Here is a 25813-nt window from a genome sequence, read left to right as displayed (position 1 = left end):
GTTGACAGATGACACCGGTGTGTAAGTGCCAGAAGCTGCAGCTCCTTGCACACCCACTTGAAGCTCACTCCAAAAGTGAATCGATCCCCAGAGACTCCCGTCTTAAAATGTCCAAATTTAAATAATAAAAATAAGCGTGTTTACAGCGTTGTGCAGAAAGCAGTTTGAGGTGCTGTGGCTATTTTAAGTTTAGTCAGACCTAAAGATAGAGGCGTGGCCACGTAGCTGCTGTTTGCTGTGCTCCACCTGTCGGGCAGGTTTGGCTCATCCTTTGTTATTTTTAATGCAATTATCTAACAAATGACTTACAGTGCTGTACAGTAATTTTCATTTACAGACCAGCCGAGTTGTTCTGCGTCACAAATTTTGACACATATTACTGTTTAATTGTCGTGAGACACCCTTTATTTTGGTCTTGAGATCTTCAGGCTTTCTGTTGCTTTTTCATTTTCAGTCCAGTTCTTCTTCCTGATCATTTTTAATTTTTTCCTGATCATTTTTTTTATTTAAAATATTTTTAATTTTTTCCTGATCATTTTTTTTTTATTTAAAATATTTTTAATTTTTTCCTGATCATTTTTTGTTTATTTGTTAAGCCACTAAAAAATGACTTATGACTCATTCAAGCATCAAAAGGCACCTAACTCCAGGCATGGACCAGGGTTGTGTCTACACATACTGTAACAGATGACTGAGCAAAGAGCCAGTTTTTTGTTACTAGCAGCCTGTCACAAAAACACATCACTTGTTCCATTTCTTTAGTTGAATATGTGAAAAATTCCAAAGATAACTTGGCAGGTGTAAAGTAATATTTTTGCACCAGCACGGTGAAAGTGCTATTGGCCAAAAACTTTGCATATCTCGGCGTGGTGTGCAGTGTCCCCCTAAAAAAACTGAGGAAACTGAGCGAGTGAAGAACCAAAGAAGAAACGGCAGAAACAGGAAAACAAAGATCCAACTTGACACAGTCAACCCACATACTCAACTCTGCTGCTCAACCCACAAATGCATTTCCTTACAAATGTGGCTCCATGTAAGGGGAAATAAACAGGCTTTCAAGGCATTGTTGCTGCACAGAAGTAATCAAAGCACAAATTTCCTTACTTTTTGTGCCAAGATTTTCCAAAACCTTGAGCACAGTGCAGCTGACAGTTTGGACTCACAATATCAGTTTTCCCCAAATCTTGGTGAGAAAGATGTCTTTAGTAATTTAAGGTGAACTTACTCTTTAAATTTTGGATTTTACGAGTGAGAAAAGAGACATGATTACATAACATGAGCTCAGACATCTAAATTTTCCCACCTGCCACTTCTGCATGCATCATACAAGCTTTGGGAATTTTCGATGAATTTATCACTGCTGAGCTCCAGTCTCAGGCTCTCGGACAAATACTTTCCATCACTTAGGGTCTTATAATCGACAGCGCTCAGGAACCGCTTGACACGTGAATCATTCATACGTCCCCATAAATAATAAAGCCCTGGCAGCCAGTTAGCAGCACCTGCAACTTGAAACAGTAGTTCATGAAACACAATCTTTGTCTTGTAAACTAATGTGTTTCACCTGCCTGGGCCGCTGCGTCCGGGTTAACCGCCTGCTCACCACGAGCTGCAGACAGGTAGAGGGAGCAGAGCCTCTCTTCCTGCCTCTCTCAGCCTCCCTCTCCTGACCTCGCTTCCTCTTCCTCCAATGAATTTTTTACCAAAGCTCTTTGATATGCTGCTGTCCCGTGGGAGCCCGGGTAATGCAAACTGGAAGCATGAGGCATAATTATTCCTCAAAACTGCACTTCTACCCTAATTAGTTCACTCCTCAGAAGTGGGCCTTGCATTATTTACACATCAAGGGGACACACAGTGCGGGAGATAAATATTCATTGTTTGTTGACTTTGCCCCGGTCCCTCAGCTCGGGCGCAAGTTGAGTCGAGAGCCGCTGTCATTGTGGTTGTTTATGAGACTTCTGTATTGCTGGTGCCCGGGACATAATCTGTCTTGTTCTTCTGTAATTATCTCCACTCATGCAGACAGACAGACACCAACTCAGAGTGGGTTTAATAAGTGGACAGCATCCTGGCACGCAGGCAGTGTTCAGCCATTGGATTTGTTCTAATTGTGACCTTGCTCAGACTCGCCCTCGCGGTGTCACATTAGCGAGCAGCAGAAGCGTATTTTATTCAGTCAGGCTGTGACACTGTTTCAGCTTTTTGTTTTGGGTCAACTTTAATGAACTAAGCTTTTCCCAAAAGGCGGCAGCGGCAGCTGTTATGAAGCGCTTCCTGCTTCTGTTGGTTGCAAAGCAGATTTGTGGGACGTGAAGGCTGCTTTTCCTGTAAATAGCTGCGTATGAATAGGCTGCTGTGTTTAAGCCCCCCCACCTCTGTGGTCAAATGGCCTTGAGGCCTGTTGTCTGCTCTATAAATGCCCACTGGGAAACTCCTGTTACCTCCAAAAAAAAATAAATCCTGCACCCATTGTAGACTTTTAACAACTGCTTTTTTTCCCCCCATTCCCCTATATCATCTCAGTAATGCTTCACTCTGTGTGTGTGTGTGTGTGTGTGTGTGTGTGTGTGTGTGTGTGTGTTACAGTGATGCCTGGCACAATAATTACCATAATCACTGTCAACATTAATGGAGATCCTATCATTGGAGAATTTAAACACGGCTTTTCCATATTTATAGAAGCAATAAACAGAGAATGCGCAGCAAAATGTCTGTTATGATTCAAAAGCGAGCCATGTTTACTGGCTTTGAAATGCATATTTGGGTTAGTAGATGAGGTGGAGGGGAGAGCAGTGTAAGTTGTGGGATGCGAGTGGAAATGTAATATCTCCACGCTAGACACCGAACATTTGAGACCATAAATGTGTCACTCTCACTGTCTCCACAGTTTCCACTTTCCCCTCAGATGGACGGCCGGGCTCGTGTGCCTGCTCCATAGGGTCCTCCTATAGGTGGCCGGAAGCAAAACATAAACTTATTTAGATATGCAAACCACTGAAAATACATTATATTGCATCTCTGTGACTTTTAGTTAGCTGGATTTCATTTATTTAAACAAACAAGACTGTGCTAGCATGCTATTTAGCAAATAAAATGTTCACTGTCCTAGTCTAGAGTTTTAGCATGCTAATATTGATAAACCAGCCACAGTGCAGCTTAGGTGGATGGATATAGATTATAAACCAAACTAGTGAACAAGCTGAAAATTTCACATGCTGATGGTACCTGCATTATGTAAAAATATTAACAGTCCTGCAGTACGGTGGCACGATGGTTAGCGCTGTCGCTTCACAGCATAAAGCAGGAGTGAATGCAGGAGTGACCGGTTGTCTGCCCAGGGTGTACCCCGTTTCTCGCTCTGTGGCAGCTCGGATAGGCTCCGGCACCCCCGCAACCCTGAGCTGGATAAGCGGGAGAAAATGGAGGGATGGATGGAAGAAGGCCTGGCTCATGGTTGGCCCCCACATGGAGTATTAGCTGTAAACCAGGATGGTGACAGAGGGTTCTCCAACTGTGGTCAGAGAACCGTTCTGTGTGAATGAGGAAAAGCCAAAGGCCTCTTTGATTTACTTGGAATTATATAATTTAGATAAACAATCGATCTAATCATAGGTTTCACTCCCGCTGCTGCTGCATCTGTATTAGATTTAATTTATTAGAAAAAGTCTCACTTATAGGGGACGAGGTTTTTCCTGGGGGGTGGGGTGGGGGTGGGGGTGTCTGTGGTCGACTGTAATGTGTGTTTATTTTGGTTTGTAAGACTTAAAAGTGAAAATCCCTGTGCTGCAGTTAGTTTGCTCTACTGTTACACTCGCTGTGTGTCTCTGTGGAAAAGAGCCTGCAGTCATTTTGTAAATGATACAATTTCCATAAGCTGCAGTGACAGTGGGGTACACGAGCTCTACCCACAATTCAGTTCTCCAGATATGCTGGTGTACAGCAGCTGATCATTGGTTGGTGTTGCACCTAAAGCAGGATCAACTGTCAGTCTGCTTTTTTTAAAGCTCTGTTTTTCATTTGAATTATATTTATCATCATATTTCAGTGCAAACTCATTTTTATCGAGGCACCGCCCCCCACTTGATAATTTCACACTTTTTTCCTTTCGATACCCTCTGGAGCCAGAAAATGATGAATTTCTGCTGGTGCAGCTTCTTCATCTCCTGAAACCCAAGAAGCCTGAGACGTTTTTTTCCTCTTTGCAGGAATCTTAACAGCTGTTGCAGGCAGACTGTAGCAGTTTGGCAGCACTTTAATGGAAACTGTGGTGTTTATTCTTCCTCTGCAGGTGGAGATCACACTGCAGGACGTCAATGACAACCCACCTGTTTTCCCTAATGACATTCTTGATGTGGTCATCGAGGAGAACGTCGGAGACGGCTTCAAGATAATGCAGCTAACAGCCACGGATGCAGACGAGGTAACGGCTTCGGCCTTTTTCTGTGCCCGTTTTCCACAGGGTGGATATCCTGGGAGCGATCTGAATTAAAAATATGCTCTACATTTTTGTTCCTACTGTGTCAAAACCACTAAAGATTCAAATTTTGTTTTTTGTTTTTTAGACTAACACAGCTGTCAGTATTAAAATCTTTACATTGGACCATTTTCATACCAAAATTTCAAATATTCGAGGCAGAAGAGAAATGGAAACATTGTCTAGACAGTGGTAGGAAACTTTGTCCCTGATTGATTATGATTATGAGTTCACTATTATTCTGATAAGGGTTGCATCCATTTTTACAGCAGTTTTTGCATTTTAAAGTCGGCCATTAGCAATAAAACTCAGTAAATCATGGCCTGATATAAGGCTAGGACCAGAAGAATTCAGCAGTATAGTGGCTATGAATTATAAAGTAACAAAAAGAGTTATTGTCACTAATCAGGAGCTGAGTTTGAGTTGATTAGGCCACAAACTCGTGCATGTAGCACGTCGTCCACAGTTTCTCTCCTCCCTCTGCTCTCACACGCTGCCACTAAAACATAAATCAGCGTTTTATAACATTAACCTATTTTCCTCCTTAGACACACACACACACACACACACACACACACACAGACTGGTCATTTTCCCCCTGATATGTCGATGTTATCTGAGACGCTTCGAGCTCGCAGGTGTCACAGAACCATCGATTGATTCTTCGGCCTGCCGTTTCAATAGTCCCTCCGCGGCCTCCGTGGGTCACGTTACATCACCAGCATCACTCTGAATTAGTTAACGGCTCCATCTTTGGCTGCTTTCTGCAGGATGTGGACATTAAATCCTGCAGCGAGCAAAAACCCAGGCCCCAGCGGCATCTCAAAGGTCTGCAGTCCCGCACCCAAGCCAAAGGACACAGTTGAAGCGAGTGGAAAAAGTCAGGCCAGAGAGGGGAGAGAGATTAGAAAGTAGGAATATGGACTCAGATTTAATGTTAACTTATGAGGCCACACGTTTTTTATTGCACAGCTGTTACCTCACTCCCATCTCTTTGCTCTGAATGTGAGAAAAGCCGCACAAAGTCCCGCTTCATGCCGTTTCTCTTTTGTCGGAATCGTATATTGACTGTAAATCTCGGACCTGGAGGCAGGTCAGTCTTTTCAGCCGGGGGATTTGAGGACATTATTTGATTATTTTCTTCTTTCACTTCCAGACTATTCACAGTTTTGATCTCGAAAGGCTTGGCGTATGCTGTTGAAATCAAACTGCACAGTTGTTCACTTTTTCCACATATCTGAAGTTAAGAAAGCCCTGACCTGTGGTAATCGAAGGCTTTTGGTAATTTGTAGAAAATTAAGAGTTCGTTCTTCCACGCACGGATTTGCATATGAGCCTTCCTTGAATTGCCCACCTAAAGAACTTTAATTCAAGAGCTGTCACATTTTGCTTCCAAGCGGGGATTCAAATGAAAAACAGAAGCACTTAAAGTGAATGTAGAGGAGCCTTTTTAGGAATTACAGATTCTAGTGATGTTTACTCCAAACTTCAGCGCTGCCATGAATAGGCTGCTAAATAGAAGCCTGTGCTTCATTCCAGCTCCCACTCGGAGCCAGATATGAGGCCAGCCAAGCCTTTGCCCACATCCTTACGCAGGAAACTTAAGTTGCGCTGACACTAAGCGTACCGAACGCATTGGAGCCCTCGTTGAGAAAAGCCACATGTGTGAGCCAGAGCAGAGAAGCCAAGAGCACAAGCTGTTGGCCAGCTGACGGGCTGAATTCAGACATCATAATGATCCCATCCAATTTAACAGTGCTACATGTGGGATTCATGTGTGAGGGTATTAAAATGCTGTTTCTACCCATCCGCTTTGCACCGTGCCCATTTCCACCCCCCCAAAAAAGCAGGAGGAGGGGATTGCATCGGGGTTGAAAGGAAATCAATATAAAACGCTGCTGCTTTGTGTAATGCGAGTTAGGCCTCTCTGAGAATGTTTCTCACCTCATTTAAAAGAAATATGCAGCCTTTTGTGCTTTTGGAGCGACTGCGAGCATTTTATTAGAATTCTGACCTTATGTGGAAAATATGTTGCAGGTAAAAAAAAAATAGAAAAAAACTTTATTAATGAGGAAAGCTACAACAATGGGGGGTTTGGGAGAGGTCCCTGGAAGGAAGCACAGGCTCCAAACGAACAGTAATGCATTCCAGAAGCCCGAAAACCAACAACAAGGATATTTCTGCCCATCTTATACAGTCGAGTGGATTTACACACCAGCAGCACAGCCTGTTGAGTCATCCTCCAGCGTTCTTTATCTGTAAGTTGTTAGTGACACCACATTGCTTGTTTTCCAAAAGTCTGTGTTATGATTGGCTCGGCTCACTCGGTCCCGTTGCATACAGGAAGTTTGCTATCCCCGTCGGCGTTGTCTGCTTCGCACCTCTCGCTTCTCATAGGAACTGCGCGCTCCCAAAAATCACTCATCTGCTAAATGAGTTTCCTTCTGCCCCAGCCGGGCGCGCTTCGCTCCCTGGAACGCCGCCGTTTAATTGGTCAGCCGTCTTTTTTTTTTTTTTTTTTTTCTTTTTCCTCCCAACAACCCTTCATGTCTTTGGAGAGCTGTAAAGTAGTCAGACTCTTGAGTGGGGGTCAAGAGGGCAAGCAGAGTCGGGTTGAGTGTGTGTTTGAGTGTGTGTAACGACTTTACGTGAAGAGAAAGGGATGGGATTGTTCAGGGAAATAAAATGCATTAAAAAGAGAGTGAAGCTATTTTTAATGGTTTGTAAATGCTTGCCTGTGTTTATAGTTTGTGTTGGTAGGTGTGTGTGTTGGATCGAAGCCTAGATGGACCCCCAGCTCGGCCTCTTCCACCTTCCTCGCTCTGCCTTTGAACCCTATCAGAAAATTAATTGGCAAACCATGGGTGTTGGGTTCCGGACTGCGGCCCAGGTGGCTAATGAGATTGCCAGAACTGGAGCCACTGATTGATGACAGCAGGGTCCTTCGATGAGCAGAACCTCACTCCGTCCTCCCCGTCCCCCCCATTTTTTTTATTGGGCCTGGATCTCAGACCGAGTCTCTGGTAATGCAATGAGAGACGAGGTCAAGAAGACAGGTTTTATCTGTCGTAAAACAAAAAAAAACAGGCCATGGGAAAGAGATAAGAGCCGGTCATGAAGTTAGTCGTATGTTACTGACTGCCTTTTCAGACTGGTTGTGTTTGGGCACAAATGCTGTAAAAAAACAAAATGGAAATAAAGGTAGAGAAGAGAATATTTTCCTGCTCCACATTCACTTAATGTAAGTTTTAACCTTTCACTGATTTAATGACAGGATCACTTCAAAGACTGCTGCAGTAAAACGCTGCATTTGCATTTGACTCTGTGACATATGATAAACAGCCGTCCATTTAAACTGTGATTATGTTTCGAGCTCTATGGACATCGAAAAGGGAATAACAAGTTCCAGATTTCTTGATCTTAACGGTGTAGGGGTGAGCACCTTCTTCTGCCTGCCGGGTTTGATTCCTGCAGGAGAGATGAACTACACTTCTTACACAAACAATTATAAGCATTGCAGGACTGTAATTGAAACCACTGAGCTCGTGTAAATTAGTTATAAATGCCTATTGTTCCTATTATCACCCAATAAACTCAATAAAACTTGTTTTGTTTTGTTGCTTGGTTAATACCCTGCAGGCACAGAGTGGCATCAGCACTTATTTTGAGTCATGATTCAGCTCATTTAACAAATGCAAGTTCAATATCTGTTCGGCAGATTTGGAGAAACTGAAAAACCAAAACAGTAATCTGAAAGGCTTCAAATATTTCTGTATTCTTGAAAAAAATTATGCTGCTTTATTTTTATCTGTAATTTGCATCCAGCGAACCAAAAATGTTAGAAAGAAGCGAGAGACGGCGAGGAGCGTCGTACCAGCTAACATCACTCTCCGTGAAGCAGCCCTGCGTGCATACAGTTTATTTCAACACAGCTTATTCACTTAGGCAGTAAATGTGTCAATACGCATATAAAACCCAGCTTAATGCAGCACTTCTACCATATAAGCCTTCCCATTGTTCCAACAGGATCAAAAAGCATCACACAAGCATCGGGCATAGCTGAAAGAGTCTCTTAGCTTAGCTCCTAACCGACTGTAACTGGAGCCCTCGCTCCGGCTCGCTGAATAGCAGCAGCTTTTTGATGTTGCTCCTGCTTTTTGGCAGAAGACACCGAGTGAGACAGTCGTCTGATCTGCTATTGTCCCCGGCACAAATGTAAACGTCGAGCTCTGTCGTCAGCCTCATTCACAGCATTCAGCCCCCGTCTCTGGTTCCAAAGCCTCTCGCTCCGCGATCGCATGTGTCACGGTGCTTGTACTTGTCCAAGGCAATAGATGATCTATTAGTTGCATTTATAGAGGAACACTATACCTCCCAAAAGCTCAAAGAGGAAGAGCCGCTCTGCCTTGAATATCACCACTCAGCTGCTGTGTTTCTTGTTCTTTTGTTCTCCGTAGTGTGACTTTTTATTTTAGAAAATGACCTTTAATGTGAAAAAAAAAGCCCCTTTGTGTTTGTCAGATTTCTGAAACCTCTTTACGTCGTGTCATTTGTGCCTGTAAATGAGTCCTCGATGCTACTGTCCAAAAACAAGCCGGAAAGTCTTAAATTTTTCTTCTCTCTGCTCTGGTAGACATTTTTTCTTAAAGTAAAATCTTCGTGCTAAAGCAGCAACATCAAGGATTTGATAAAAGGGTGGATTTATTGTTTACACGCTCAGAGCTCATCCGTTTGTGAAGGTCACTTCGTTATCATCCCTTTAACTCTGTTTTCTCCCTCTGGTCCTTCATTCGGTGTCACCGTGTCCATCTGTGATCTCCTCTTTGGCCTTTTTGGAATCACAAGCCTTCACTTTATGGACTGTCTCTGTGAAGCAGGCCATGTTAGGGGGTTTCATTCATGCTGGACAAGCAGTTAGTTTGTTCTGGAGACGTGACATGCTAACATGTAGTAAACAATCTGATTTCTGAGCAGATAGACTCGCTTTGATGTCTCTAATCATGATGATCTTCCTCCTGTGTCCCAAGAACTTAAATTTCAACCAAAGTTCAGCAAAGTACGTGTAGTCCAAGAAACCACAGGGTCTTTATAAACTCTCGCTGGCAAATGAAACCAGGGAAAATCATATCAGAGTGAAACCGATGACTCGATCCTAACTTACTGTTTGGCTTTATCCCTCTCTTTTCACCTCAGGGTCCCAATGCTCTCGTGACCTACACTATCATCAGCGGGGCAGATGACAGTTTCCGCATCGACCCTGAATCCGGGGATCTCATCGCCACCAAGAAACTAGACCGGGAGCGGCGTTCAAAATATTCCCTCTTGGTGCGCGCAGACGATGGAAAGCAGTCATCTGACATGACGCTGAACATTACCGTCAAGGACGTCAACGACCACACGCCAAAGTTCTCCCGTGCAACGTACTCGTTTGATATCCCTGAAGACATGGTGCCAGGTAAGATGCTGGAAGAACTGGAGATTGTAAATCCAGACGAGCAATGTTTGGTGTCCTGGAAAAAAGCCCTTCAGACCGGACATTTCTGTTAAGATCATCAGTTACAAATTATTGGGGGTAAATTCTTTGTACAATTTTTTTTTCCTTGTGTATCTTCCTTCAGGGGAAAATCAAGAGTTTAACAGGTCAAAGGGACAGTAACCGATATTTGATTTATATGGAAATCTATCGGCAGCAAGCAGGATTTACTGCAGTACTGACAGCTGTCTGGCCCGCCGTCCTCACTCTTCTCTCCGCTTCACTCACAAGAAAGAGATTCAGAAGTTTTGTAATCAAAGGCGAATGAGAATGTCATTAAGATACGTTTTGTGCAAAGTGATAATAAAACACTTAATAATTAGCTGTGAGCTCAGCCTCAGCTGTGAGCTGACAGCATCACTGACTGTTTCCAGTCCAAAGCAGAAGCGGCCAAAGACCTTTAAAAAATTCCAGTTATTTTAGCGACTGGCGGAGCGATGACTGAGTCACTGGTATTAATAAACCTCTCTAATAACCCCCCTGCAGTTATTTTTTTCTATAGGGCCATAAAGACTAACTTCTCGCCTCTGTGTTACGACCCGTCTGACTCTCGCAGGCTCCATCGTGGCGGCGATCCTGGCCAGCGACTCTGACTCAGGGGTGAACGGCGAGGTCACCTACTCGCTGGAGGACGACGACGAGGACGAGACGTTCCTCCTTAACCCAGTGACGGGATTTTTCAACGTGACGCGTCCGCTAGACTACGAGACTCAGCAGTACTACATTCTGACGGCGAAGGCCCGGGATGGTGGGGGGCAGGCCGGCACAGTCAGAGTGTACTTCAACGTCTTGGATGTAAACGACAACCCGCCTATTTTTAACACCACGGCGTACAGCACGTCTGTCTCTGAGAGTCTGCCGCCTGGATCCAGTATTATCACCGTGGGGGCCACTGATGCTGATGATGGTATGTACATGTGAGATATTACATAGGATATAGTTATATACTAGCACCTGACTAGTACTTCTCAGCTCATCTGAACGTGGGAGCAGCGTACCAGTGTGAGCAGGTTCATACTGAGCACACGTGGCAGACGTGGAAGAGTCTGGAGATGTCGTGTCGCTGCCTGCAACCTCGTCCAGCGAGACTGTTTTAGCAGCGGGACAGTGAAGGGTCTGGGGAGGCTTATCCTTGGAGCGCTTCACAGACCTCCACATGCAAGCCAGCGGTACCCCGACTGCTGTTAGGTACCGGGACAAAATGCTCAGACCCAGAGTCTGTGCAGTGGGCCCCGGGGTCCTCCTAATGCAGGATAATACCTGGCCTCATGTGGCCAGGGCATGTAGGCAGTTCCTGGATGATGAAGGCATTGATGGCAGTGATGCCTCAGACCTAAATCCAACTGGCAGCTACACGGGGACCAAACACAGTGCTGAGCCACATTGTGATTAATCATTATTTAACTTATTAGCTTATTATTATTAACTTTGGCTTTGGGGGTAACTTGGAGTCCAGGTTGTGTTGATGATCTTGTTTCTCCTGAACATGCCCCCCTGCTTTTATTGAGTGGTGAATGTTTTGTAAACACTGTTCATGTCGTTTTGTGTAAGCACGTTAAAGATGACAAATAAGGATCAAATTTGAGGGAACAAAATAAGAATGAAAATGTTTAGATACTTTATGAATCATTATGCTTTTTTTTGTTTAGTTGACAGTATGATATTAAACATCACCTGTCAGACAAAATGAGGAATAACGAGCAGCATTTATGGCCCTGATATCCCAGTGAATTTTTCCAGCGCTGCATTTTAAACTGTGCTCGAAAACTCAGTCATCGAGTTAAGTCCTGGAGGCCTTCCAGTGATGTCAGTGTATTTAAAGCAAACTGCTCGGTGGGCATGTTTAAAGCAGTAATGTACTCTCGTTGTGTATAAATCAAGAATGAGCTAGCCATAGTAGATTAATTTAATAGAGGCCTGTCACTTTGTTATGACAGCTGGTTACACAGAAGCTCTCAAGCCTGCACTTTAATTTTTTGTTTTTATTTTGAGTCACACACAAATGATTCGATGAAATACAGCGTCTTCTCCCGGCGATTAAGTGGCTGGAGTTATTTCGGCCTTTCAGGTGGTGGGTTTTGTGTCTGTGAAGAGCCGTGTGGTATTTGAATGGTCACCGCTGCTCTCCTCTGCTGTAATTATCGCTTCACCCAGGCCTAATGTGGTTATTGTGACCTACATTCCTGGGAAATACGCTGCCTGGTTCTCAACCAAAGTCTGGGTTCTTTCTCCACCGTCCACATAATCTGACCGCGTCCTCCTCTCAGATATATTGCTGCCGTTTTTGCACTGTCAAAATAAAACACCGCCATTGTTAGCACTTCCTAAGCCCTGACCCCTGACCCCCAGACTTTGTCTCTAGATAGCGTAGCCAAAACTGAGATGGAAGTAGCACTCAAGCTTTTGATAAGGGATTACTTGTATACTGTAAATACACAGTGGAGTGTGGGAAGGTGGCGGCGCTTTCCACATGAATACCCCGTTGAGTTGAATTACAGACGCTCAATTTAAGCTTGCTTCAACCTCCACTTCCAGGGCGGTTGTAGAGATTAGGCCAGATTTCAGGGTTAGATGGTTTAGCACATCCATCCACTCGTTCACAGGCATTGTAGTTATGTCACTTAAATAAATATTTCAATTCAGAGGGATTTTCCAAAACTGCACGACCACACTATCAGTCGAGGAAGTGGTCTGCAGTGGTATTTCTCCTCTGATTGTAATCTGTCATGTTCCATGAATGGATTGCCCACTTGGAAGATAAATTGCAGCACCCAGCTGTTGCACATGCACAATTAGTGGAAATGGAAGCTGATAATGCATTTAATTCAAGCGCATGGAGAATATCTAAGAGTTATATCTAGAACAATGGATGTCAGTCAGAAGTATCAGCATTTGACCTCCACCATACCGTCCTTTCTGTTTGCTGTCTGTTTGTTTTCCTTATCAAGGCCGCAGTAAATAGTTTGATTTAAGCTTAATTTAAAATCTCATAGTGTAAAGTCTTTTAATTGGGGAGAAGTGACTTCATTAGAGAACAGGCTTAGGTCTTTCCATTGATCAGTTTGTTGGGGTGCTTAAAATCTAAAAAGATTAATTTCCTTCACGTTCCTGGTATCACATGTTTTTATCTTCTAATAATCCACCTCTTGCCATGTTTTTCAGGCCCGAATGCACAGCTCCTCTACAAGATTACATCTGGGGATCCCCAGGGCCACTTTGTCATCACCAAAGAAGGGGTCCTCCAAACTAAGAAGTCTTTGGACCGGGAAACCCAGTCGTTTTATAACCTGGCAGTCACAGTTAATGACCTGGCCCCGCCTCCCATGACCCGCTTCACCAGCACTGCCCAAGTGTCGGTCATTCTTCTGGATGTCAACGACTGCCCGCCGACCTTCACTTCTCAGAAGATGACTTACATCCAGGAGAACACGCCAGTGGACACGGTTGTGTTCACGGCCCAAGCCACAGATGCTGACAGTGGGCCCAACAGCTACGTGGAGTACTCCCTCAAAGGACTGTTTGGTAACAAGTTCAGCATTGGTACAATAGATGGAGACGTCAGGTTGGTTGGGGAACTTGACAGAGAGGAGCTTTCCAACTACACACTCACAGTCGTAGCTACAGATAAGGGCGAACCGCCTCTCTCTTCAACCATGGACGTGACTATGTTGGTTCTGGACGTCAACGACAACACACCAAGCTTCTCGCAGAATATCTACGACATCGAGATCGAGGAGAACACCTTGACGGGAACCGATGTCATCCAGGTGTTTGCTAGCGATGCTGATGACGGCACCAACGGGCAGATCCGTTTTTCTATCTCCGGGGGAAACACCAACTCTGATTTCAGGATCGATTCTGTCACAGGGGTGATCTCAGTAGCCAAACAGCTGGACCGAGAGGCACGTTCGTCGTATTCGTTGGTGGTCCAAGCTGCAGACCGCGGCAGCAGCCCCAGAGTGGACCGAGCGACAATCAACATTGTTTTACTGGACGTTAATGACTGCTCACCTGTTTTTGAGCTCTCTCCTTACACTGTCAACGTTCAGGAGAACCTCGAGAACCTACCGAAAAACATTCTGCAGGTCAGTTTTTGTTTCAATTTGCCAAGACACTAAGTTAAATTTTAAAAGTTATACCACTGTTAGCATTCACAGGAAGAACATCCAAGCTGAAGAAAAGGTTCTAATGAGCTGAACTGGTAGTAGCTACATTAACTTAATAAGTGCAGGTGTGTGAGTGCCATTAGGCCACTAAACCACTGAGCATGGTGGTCTTATTTTGCTAAATGCCACAGCAAATACTTTGGTGAAATGATAAAGAAATGATATACAACTGCTATTTGTTCTGCACAATTAGGGCTTTATGGGATTTCAGCGAAATATGAAACTTGGCTGAATTGCATGGCAAGATGATTAAGATTCTAACCACCCTGATGACTAAATGAGCCATACATAAAAAATGGTGGGTAAACACTGATTTCCACCGATGGTGCAAATTTCACTTTTTTCACTCGTTTACCGAGTGAGGAAATGAGGGTACAGTTATGGGGTGGGAAAGGGTCCAGATCCAGTGCATTTTGCCACAGAAAAGCTCACATCTGCATGCTAACCTGGCTATGCCTGACCGACACACGGACAGGGATTCCCACAATGCAACTGGGCAGTGAGTCGTTAGAATGGCAAATAGCTTCATACTTTAGAAACCATTAAATAGATGTCTGTCTGTAATCCTCACAGCAGCCCACAGTGTGTGACTCTGGCTTTCTTCTTGGTGGATTCCCTTTGAAAGTCTGATTAGACAAAGTGAATAAGTAATGATCTTCCTTCCCTCAGCCATTACCTTCAGTGTGCCGCTGAGCACCGTGATGGTAATTAAGCCTCAGCTCCTTCACTGTGAGACTGAGTGAGGTCGGTGGTTATACCGGGTTACTTGCAGACATGCTTAAATTGATGCAGCTGCGTGAATCCAGCAACGTGAGATTAGAAAATAAAGTCAAATCAAAGTTTGCAAAAGTTTATTTTTTAAGTTAAAGGAGATGGTGCTCGATCGCAGTCATGATGTTTCTTCAGAATTCTCTCCACGTCCCACGTCAGCTGCTCTGTTTGCTCAGTGCACTGCAGTGTCAAGTCTATACATACAGCAAATTTTATATCCCCTGATGGAAGTACACGCACTCAAAACCTGGACCATACCCTAATTTTACAGGACTTAAAAAGAGACAATATAACTTTTACAAGTATCCCGTCCGTGTCGTACAAGCAGGGAGGAGTTATTCGTCTCTGAATGTCACCAGCCTAAACCAGAGGTGTTGTATCTTCTTATTTTAAGGATTTCCACTCTATCATTGTGCTTTTGTTAATGTGCCCAAAGCCTAGAATATGAAGCTTTTTAATAGATTTAATTATGCAGTTAAAATTAACCCGTCTTAAAAAGCTGCAATATTAAAAAAGTTAACACATAATAAAACACATAATAAAAAAAATAACAGTTAAAACCTTTTCTTATATAAAAGAAGGAAATGTTACAAATTTTAAAAAGTTACAAATTTAACCCTTAATAAAGTAAAAGAGTATAATCAGCAAAATGTACTTCAAAGTACTGACTAATAAGGCTCTGTGTGTGCTGCATCATTACTGATTATACTAATTTAATAATATTGCTGATGCAAGTTTAACCTGTTATCTGGCCACGCCCAGTCTATTTTCAGTGATTCCCTCACACAGCCTAAATAAATAAATGGTATATCGTAAAAAAGTTACAGTAAATGTAAACACCACATACACACACAGACTAAAAACACACTCTGATACACAACTTCTCCGATACGCTACATTCGTCCGGCGGACGGGACTTGACGGGGCGTGGCCAGTCAAAAGGTTAATTCCACACTCATTTTAACCCATGTTAACAGTGTTGGTCTCACTGCCAGCCCAGTGTCTGTCAGCTGGTCCTCCTCTGCACATCACCTTTGCATATCTTTTATAGAAATCTTACATTTAAGATGTGTCAGCCCACCTTACAGGTCCCATTTTCCTCTGCAAGCTGCTTTGCAACCCACCTCACCCATGCCATCTTCTTTCAGCTGAAGTGGTCTCCACTCCTGTTTAGTTTGGTTTTATCTTCTAAACTCTTCTAAACTAAACTCATTTCTTTTCCTGATTTCCAGGTTGTTGCCAGGGACGATGACCAAGGTGCTAACGGTCAGCTAAGCTACATGCTCAGCGGCGGGAATGACGAAGGCGCGTTCACACTGTCCTCCAGCGGTCAGCTGAGCCTGACCGAGACACTTGACCGGGAGGTGCAAGAGAAATACATCCTGCTGGTCACAGCCACCGACTCAGGTACGACCGCGTTGAAGGGTTCGAGCTGCGAGGCGGCTTTATGTCCGAACTGGCTCCACCTCTAACATGTTCAAGTTATCACGTACGATCTGGTTTATCTAGTGAACAGTAAGCACTGTGGAACATGTCCCCACATGGACACTGTTGACCTTAAGCAAAGCGCAGAACACATTTTGTAATCAGCCTACAAAACACAGCTGAAAAAGAATATTGTCATGAACCAACAGCGATGTCAACAAACAGCATTTTGATTTCATAGTCTGCTCCGGGCCCCTTTTGTGTGGCACAATAACCCAAACAATCTGGAGTTTTTAGCTTGCAAACTAGTGGGTGTTTTTTTGACCTATTCCGCAGAAGTCTTTTCAGCGGCTTCAATTGAATAGCATCCTCTGTTTATTTGGATACAGCGGTAGAGCTCGTTATAGCCAGATAAAAGGTTAACTTGTTATTGCATGGAGGCCAGTTAATGTGCAGTTAAAGGAGTACATGCGTATCCCCGTTGCAGCCAAATCACATGGTATCCCAGTTAAGTATATGTTTCCCTGAGCTGCTCTGGCGCGGCCGTCACGGTCTCAGGGTGGTTCCGTTTCATTCCTGGATTGACCATGTGACCGTTCATAACGCTGTGTATTTTTGACTTTATGCAGAGACTTTGGTGAGAATTGGCTCAGTGCTGCATGGAGTTATCTTGTTTTGAAAGACACTGAAGCGGTAGATTCATTACCTTTTCATTTAATTACTACAATATTTGTGGCAAAGGAGGACATAATTCATTATAAAAGGCTCCGTAAATCAAAAGGATAATCAGGTCCTTGCTCAAACAAGAATTTTTGTCAAAGTTTTCTTGCTTCAGAAGCTGTTTGGAGATCGGTGCCACATGGACAAAGTTGCCCAACAAAGCGAACATACTAATTAGGATTTGATCTCTTTCTGTACGCTTCACGAGGACTCCTTATTTAGAGCCCTGACAACAATTCCAAAATATTTTGACAGGACGTCTCAGTGCGATGCCGAGGCAGAAAGAGGGATTTTGGGGTAGAATATCAAAATATCAAAAACACCATAATCATAGTACAGTCCAAATTACCCAGCAGCATTTCCTCACATTTTTGAGGGCTCAGCTGAGACAGTGGAGGGAAATGGTTCTCCCAGGCACTATCTGTCAGGACGTGTTTGAAGGTGGATGGGGCCTGCTGTCTACCGTGACCCATTTGCAACCGCACGAATTCATCTTTACGTGTTAAAGTCTGCCTTTGTGTGCTGTTACGTAAAGAAAGAGCATAAAGGAAAAAGAATGGGGAGGATTTGTTATGCTAAGGCGTATTATTCTGTCAGAAAACGGCTCGAGCTGTCTGTCTGCTCAAAAAAAAACTCTATTGTCATGGTTGTCATGTAACATCCAAGTCTGAGTCTCCCTGCAGCTGCTGTGCCCCAAAAACACTTTGTTATGACAGAAAGAGAAAAAGTGCTACATAACTAACTTCTCAGCTTCTTTTTTAACACGAAGAAATCGTAGCCTGATGCGCAGAGCCGTGCCCCTGAGCGTGATCCTGCAGCGGTCCCTTCTCAGTATTTTCAGTGAATGTAAACTCATTAAGAGATCTCCTCTGTCCTTGCTCTGTTGTGCTAACAGCTAAATCGGTCATGAAATGGATGGAAACAAAGGCGCGCACCGGGCGCTCGGTTCTCATAATGTCTTCTGGCTCGTGAGAAGAACGCGATTTTGTAAACTTCTGCAATTATTTGAAAATCTGAGCTCAGCCCCCACAAATTGTGGCGTCCACACAAGCCGCATAAAGGTGTTTTACAAGGCGTCACGTAGAGAGGAAATCTGACATGGAATTTTGTTTTTTTTAACTCTCCCTTCGTTGTTTATGGGAAGTTGCTTCAATTTTTTTTAGTTTGCTGGTCGTTGAGATACAAGGAGATATTTGGGGTTTGGAGCCCCGGACTGTTGTTTTTACTCAGCCAACATCTGGAGTCAGCTGCAGGCAAGTCAGATTTTCAAGCCACTGCTTAGTAACGTACAAGTTTTGCCTGCTCGGAAGAATGTGCAACAATGAGATCTCCCACAGAGCTGCAAATGCTTTTTCAAAACAATGTTCCTGTTATGGCTTTAAGTAGGCATCTGTGGTTATAGAGAGCGTATTTTTATGCACACGGCAGCTTGTCAGGTTTGAGGTTTATGTATCTGATATATATCGGGGGTTTTTTTACCCTTTTCTGGATTGAACTTTAATCACAGAAACCCACTGGATCCATGATTTTATTGTATTTTTTTTTTTTTAAGTAAATAATGCAGCCAGAAGCCCCTTTTTTCATACTGGTGCACGGCTGAGTCACGGCCTGCTGAGAGTAATTGAGAGTTGCAGGTACATGCACGCTCGTGCCTGCATATTAGTAGGCATGCATTGTTCCTTGTTTTTGTGCACGCTTATACAATCTTAAATGTTTGTATTTATATTTTTAGTGCATTTGCACGCGTGTGTGGGTGTGTTGCCCCTGAGTTTGTGCAAGTCTGCGTGTGGTGGTGAGAGCATCCTCGGGGCGCATTGACATGCACAGCATTTGACCACATTTATTAAAGAGAAGGCACAGTAAATCCCTTGGCCCATGCCTATTATGGTGGATACGGTCACATAGAAATCCCATGTCTTTCACATCCCTCCAGCACATCGCTCCATAGTGCCGCGCTGTTTGTATATGGTCTTTTGGCTGGTGGGTGAGGGGAGAGTTTCGGGGGGCTAAACGACCGCTTAGCAGATAAAGAATTTTAATGACCGTGCCTATTTAAAAGCAGGATCTTTTATTCTCTTAAATGGCTCCCATGAATCTGATGTGTAAACCCTTCAGTATTCTTGAGTTTTCCTTTCCCCGGGCTTGTTTGGGTGAATAATGATCTGTCAATCTCCAGGTTCTCATCAGGTTCTGAAAAGAGCAGCAAAGAAAATGTAATGCCAGCATACCTCCGTCGGTCTCTGTCACATCAGGCAGACAGAAACAGATCAAATAAAGTCGTCCGCGAACTCTGATAACGCAGCGCTTAAACGTGGCCGAGGCATCGCCAGATCACCGTCCAACGCTCGCCATAATAAACCTTTAATGGGGTCCATTTCTGATGCTTTCACCCAGTCTGCAGTCTAGTGGCAACACAGGACTTGGCCAAATAAAATATCAGGTTCCTCAAATGAACTTTAACAGTGCAGTAACATTCTGGATCAGCTCTTAAAAAGCTCTGCAGTAACAATGTGGTCGTGCAGAGTTTTTTCCTATCGCCTGTTTTCTCTTTTCCACTCTGGTACACACTGATCCTGGATCTGAATGTTTGTGTAAATATCTCTGGTAAGTTGTGGAGGAGGGAGAAGGCGTGCATTAAAAAGGAGGTGTGGGCTGGATGATCGGTGCTTCAGCCTGGCAAGATCCACTCTTTAATGATGTTTATTCACAGAGGAGCCCCATTACCGCATCACTTTCTCACCAAAATAAACCTGTCATAACTATCTGAGGCTGCTTCTAACTTGCTTTTCTACTCATAGGAAACCTGTGCAATATGTATGTGAATATGTGTGCATGCTTTCGCTCTTAAACACTTTTCCAAAGTCATATTTCAGCTTTATGTGGCTCATGTATGAACATTATAGAGCTGTATTATGAGCAAGTTCTTCTGGCAGCACAAGTTTTCCACCTCTCACATGATGTTATGATCTGTTGGTATTCCTGTGTCACCATAAAATGGAAAGCAGCCACTGAATGGTGCACAGACCCAGTGCTAGATTGGGATTTCCAGATATTCTACAATACAGCAAATAAAAGCGCCACAGTAATAAAAACACAAAAGGCAAATCACTTCATTAAATTTCACCACGAGCCCTAAAATGTGAGAAAAAAAAAAAGCAGCACTCCCGTGTCTGTCAGTAGGCTTTTTTTTTTCTTTGTGCGTGCTTTCAAACCGCCAACCCGTATCTGTAACATATGTGGAAGAAATTATGCAAAAGCATTTAGACGCGGCACTCCATAAATAACTGGTGAGCTGTATAAGAATCTAGGTTTAATTTTGATGGATGCCGCAGAGATTGCCATATTATTAGGAATATTCTATCCCCCTTTATGCCGGGTAGCAGCTCTGAGTGTTCTGCTGAGATATCCCTTTCACTCTGTTGCTTGTTAACTGTGAGAAAACCTCTGTTTACTCTGTTATGTTTGGCAAACCGTGCAGTGGGACAGCTTGCACCCTGCCCTCGGCTCCACGAGGTCTTTCATGGGTGCCGGACAGGGTTGCATTAAAAGAAGCTTTGTCGCAAAGCAACAGGTTCTCAGAGGCAGAAAAATGTCAATTTTGGCTTGTTGGCAGCCAATTCTCACCCCCCCTGAGTAATGATGTGTTTTATTTACGCTGTCCCTTAAGAGCACAATCTAGCCGCAGTCCATAAACCGTAATTAACCGTTTAGCCTTAAGCTTCAGGCTACAGATGGGCTGTCTCATAAATTTACACATTCATTCGTCTTCTCTAAGTCAACCTGTCTTTAACTTCCCACTTTAATGAACCTGCTTGTTTAAAGATCCCAGCTTTATCCTTCCTGTGTGAAGCTCAACTCAGGTTTTTTTTTTTTGGATAAAAACTTCAGGCACTCATATATTAAAGGAAGAGATTATCTCCTGTGCCAGCACAGACACTCAAACCTTCTTCTTAGCACGGCTTAGGCTGAGCAACTCAGGGTGACTCGCAGCCTTTCCCACTAGGTGGGTGATGCTGTTTCCTTAAAAGTCAACCCCCACCACCACGAGGCTCTCGCACCCTCGCAGCAGCTGCAGCAGTCAGAAAACACGCCGCTTTAATCGTCATTAACACATGTATTTGTACCCCCTCTGGTGCGGAAAGTATGGCCGCGGCACCTTCTTGGAGGTTAATGTGATTTGTCCAGTGGTAATGTACACTAATAAAGTGCTTAGACCCTGCCATATGTTTTTCTAGACTATGCTTTCTGAGTTGAGAGGCTTACGGAGGAAACTGTCTGTGGATCTTTTCGATGGCGGAGGCAGCAGCAGATGGTCAGTCGGTCTGCTTTAGTCTGAAAGCTCGTTATTTTGGACACTCGGGGTTATCGTGGCCTCTTCCATTTTCTCCAAATGGGAATCAAACTGAAACAAAGCTTTCAGATGCGAGCTCAGATGCAGCAGTGAAATATTAACGGGCAGGTTTATGTGTCGGTCCCGCTGCCAGTTTAACAACCACTTTAAGTTCTTTGGGATTATTGTGAAATATCAAACAGAGGACTCTGTTTTAGTTGTCGCCGGGCCAACTGTGTCATTCCTAGATCTGAAGGGGAGTGTGCTGCGTTTAATTAAATGGTAATGGTGTGTCTAGATTCAATTAAAACAGGCAGGAATCCTCATGCGGCTTTGAGCTCCCCGAAGGATTGAGTTGCTTCGTGTGCGCTGACGCCAGTGTCTTTCTGCTTTATCCCACAGCGTAATGGCTGCTCACAGGATAAAAACCTTTATCTGAATACCATCGGTCTGATGTCTTTGCTTGGACAAAACCCTCAAACAGAAGGCAGAGTTATCACGAGGCTTTAGCTTACATATCACCTCAGAGCTCAGTGGCACCTCACGGAAACACGGTACCAGAACTCTGGCTGATTGAGGCAGCGCACCTCTCTGGAAGCAAACCCTGTTTCCTTCTGTGCAGTAATAAATAACAGGAAGTGAGTGGCAGTCGCTTTGAAAGCAATTTTCTTTGACATCTGAATGAGATTTTAATGAGACAAGTGTGATAATGCACAATAATGTGAGGGTGTAGTCACCAGGAGAGTAGTGTCAGGTTGGAGGGGGGCTAGAGATTAACCCCTGAAATAGGATTAAGCTCATGGAGCAAACATCGAACAGAGGTAAGGGAGTGCCTTGATTACCTCATCTGTCTCAAGGCACAGTGTTAATATGAGTGTCTTCAAATTTTGCTCAGCACTATATGCTGATGAACATGGAGACTAACGGCATCACATTTCTACCTCTGAACGTCTTTGATGTCCGTGGTTAATGCAGCCCTATAAAAGAACTGCTGCACAAATAAAAGAAAGGGTCTGAGGACAGGATTTGCCAATGGAAAAAATACTTGTCTAACCACAGTGCACGGCTGCCACTGGTCGGCAGCTGACTTCCCGCTGCAAGTTTCCACCAGCTCTCTTTCCATGGCAAGATGATGTCATTTGTCGTCCAGCGGTGGGCCAAATCGTGCTCTGCCAGATCCAGGCTGATTTCCTTGCCATATCCCTACCGTGCGCGAGGTGACACCCGCCTTGTCTGCAGTCATCTAAATCATTGACCCTGACACTCTTCCCCGGGCTTTGCCAGGTTGGAGGATATGCTGGCGTTTCTCAGCGCGCTCGGAGAGCATTCCTCTCCCGTTGAGTCACCGCCTCCATAAAAAAGAAGAACTGGATGGAGTTTATTTTGTACATTTCAAAAATGCTCTGGGATTGTTTTCTTGCTGTTACAGGTACAGGATTCAGGGGAAATTTAAGAATCGGAAACAGATGATGACTCACTGCAATGCCGACGCTGTTATTTAGTCTGCCGTCATATGAATCTCAACAATGTCTCACACCAGCCATAACTATTGGAAACAACTGTCATCTACATACATTTGCATACCTGCCAAGATATAGTGTTCCTTTACTAAATCTGTCATCCCACGCAGTGTAACAAGATAGATCTGAACTATTTACACATCCAACAGGAGGCTCGGAGGGGGTAACAGCTGCCAGGGGGTTATGTGATATCAGTGAGCCCCGAGAGGCTAAGAAGGCGCGTTCAGAAACTGCACGGAGGTGTGTGATGCTGCGAGAAGTGATACGCCAAGAAAGATGTGAAAAATCCTGGGTTTGAGCCCGTGCCTGTCATCTGTGGGGTCAACACAGGTTCAGGTTTGCACAGAGGAGCGTCAGAGGGCTTTGGGAGCACTTGAGCGTAGTTTAGGTCTTTATTGAGGGGGGGTTGGGGTGTCTCTGTTCTGTCCTTACTCAGGATTAGCTGGCGTAACAGTGTCCTGAGCCCCGGAGTCCCTGATGTGTTGGGTGACAGAGGCTTTGGAGGTTCCAGCACAGAAGGCTGACCGTTCTGAGGCAGTAAACAGGTTGTGACATCGCATCCTGTGCAAAAATGAAATGCCTGAAGGGGGGGGGGGGGGGGGGGGGGGGGGGGGGGGTGCTGCACATACACGCAGATACACACAGCCGGGGCTAGCGTTTTTAGCTTGGTGGGCTTCCTCTCTTAGTGAGGGGAAACAATGCTATTGAAATGCAACCGCCGCGCTCAGTCAGTATCAGTTAAGTTCAGAAAAATACAGCAGCTGGTTTGATATTCAAAAACAGATCATTTCTGCATTCACTCAAGTCTCTTGGTGTGAGCTAATGGCTTTGGTAGACAAAGCCACTTAGCCCTCAGAGCCACTTATCGGCCCGGCAGCTCCAGCCTGCGCAGAACATCTTTGATCAACAACAGTCTTAGCGCGTTGCTGACTGTCAAACACGCTTTGCTCACCACCAGCAGCTCCATGCTGGTTAATTCAAAGTGATACAGACACCTTGCTGACTTGGATCGCTCTTCAATTAAGAGGATCAGCTGAGGAGGAACGGAATTAGCTCTAATCTGTTGCTATGACAACCTCCAGAATGATGAGTCTTATCGAATGAAGCGCGCTGAAAGAGATGACATCCAGGTCCGAGTGCAGGCGGATTAGAAAGCCACAGTACAGTATGATGTTGGTACAAATGCTGCGGTTATTACATAATAGCTCTGTGATGAAGCTCTATAGACTGGATGGATTTACATTTATGCTCCGATTGTGTTCCTGCTGCTGCTAATTCTTTGTATTTGACACCAGATTTGTGGTCAGATGTCCCGCCTAAATGACTGCAGATTGTATTTTGTTTATAAGCAGATTTCTCATAATCACAAATATTTGTAAAGGTGGAAATACAAAATTCAACATGCCTATGTATGGGTATAAACAGAGGAGTGAGTAAAGCCGGAGCAGCAGGGGACACGTTAGTGATTCACTTTGGTAATGAGTCACTGAAGATTACCGTCGTATGGTTTCTGGGTCTCCTTTGGGACGAAATCTGTTTACTGTCACCTCTTTTTGTGTCATTTATTTTGCTTCTGGAATTCAGCTCTGTTTATTCTGAATGCGAATGTTAGCCACTTCTGTTCTGACCAGAAAACCTGGACGCATTACAAGCCCCGGGCCAGATGTCTGTTTATTATCGTAAAGGCAGGCAGTGAAGTGATGTTACAGTAAACTATCTCAAATCTCATTTTTGGAGGAATCCCCTGCCCTCCTGAAAGAAGCCGCTGCGGTATCCGAGCCCCACAGTAATGTTCAAATTTGTTGATGTTCACAGGGAAAGATCTCTTTTGTGCTCTGTGCCCGCGAGGACTCAGAACTCAGTGTCAGCGATTCAGCTGTAGAGCCTGTGGGGGATTTTATTTCTGTGTGCTCGCGCACACTTTAGGAGTTTGAGCACAGTTTGCAGGGAGCTCCAAGTTGTGTCCTGCTGGCACGTTTTGTATGTAACTTGCGGGTCTCTAAACTATAGTGCTTTTTATACTGCCAACCGCAGAGGTTGGAAGTAACAAAGTACAAATACTTTATTACTGTACTTAAGTAGAGTTTTCTGACTACTTTTTACTTTGACTTCCTGCATTTTTACACAAATATCTGTACTTACTTTTCAAAAAAGGCTCCTTACTTTAGGTTTAAGACATTTGAGGGGAGCTATTCTTCCCCGTCACAGCTTCCAACATCTAGACCAGGGCTCTTCAACTCCAGGCCTTGAGGGCCGGTGTCCTGCAGGTTTTAGATGTGTCCCTGATCCAACACACCTGAATCAAATGGCTGAATTACCTCCTCAGTATGCAGTCAAGTTCTCCAGAGTCCTGCTGATGACTTCTATATTTGACTCAAGTGTGTTGACGCAGCGACACATCTAAAACCTGCAGGACACCGGCTCTCGAGGCCTGGAGTTGAAGAGCCCTGATCTAGATGCAGGCTGCTCTGGTTAGTTTGCAGTGCTGGGGTGAATTCACAGTAATCCACTATGTTGGACAGATGCAGAGTGGTTGGTGGTGTTCATGGCCAGTGTGAGGTTAAATCAAGGGTAGCAGACATCAAATTAAATTTAAGCTGATGATGATGAGATTCCCTCAGTGAATTCCAGCTTTTATACTGGCTTTAGATTGTATAAGATCTGCTTTTATCTTGGTATCACTCAAAGTGCTAATATGTGTTAACCAGCCACAGGACAGCATAGGTGGATGGGATTAGTTCTTTTGGTTATAAGTTATAAACCAAACTAGTGAGCAAGTTGAAATGTTCACAGGCCAGTGGTTCCTGCATTATGTAAAAATATTAAGCCGGTCTTGCAGCACAGTGGCGCAGTGGTTAGCACTGTTGCCTC

General features: G+C 44.2%; 1 protein-coding gene across 1 annotated transcript in view; it reads left to right on the top strand.

Moving 5' to 3' along the window:
• Positions 1-25813, top strand: part of fat4 (FAT atypical cadherin 4) — a 98740-nt gene that overhangs the window by 46571 nt on the left and 26356 nt on the right. Inside the window, exons 2-6 of the mRNA XM_030739104.1 lie at positions 4292-4423; positions 9671-9932; positions 10567-10917; positions 13173-14095; positions 16180-16354. Of these exons, the coding sequence (XP_030594964.1) occupies positions 4292-4423; positions 9671-9932; positions 10567-10917; positions 13173-14095; positions 16180-16354 (1843 nt within the window). The remainder of the gene's footprint in view (positions 1-4291; positions 4424-9670; positions 9933-10566; positions 10918-13172; positions 14096-16179; positions 16355-25813) is intronic.

Source organism: Archocentrus centrarchus, chromosome 10 (genome assembly GCF_007364275.1).
Source record: "Archocentrus centrarchus isolate MPI-CPG fArcCen1 chromosome 10, fArcCen1, whole genome shotgun sequence".
In the NCBI taxonomy this organism is placed as follows: domain Eukaryota; kingdom Metazoa; phylum Chordata; class Actinopteri; order Cichliformes; family Cichlidae; genus Archocentrus; species Archocentrus centrarchus.
This window is presented reverse-complemented; position numbering and strand designations above follow the sequence as displayed.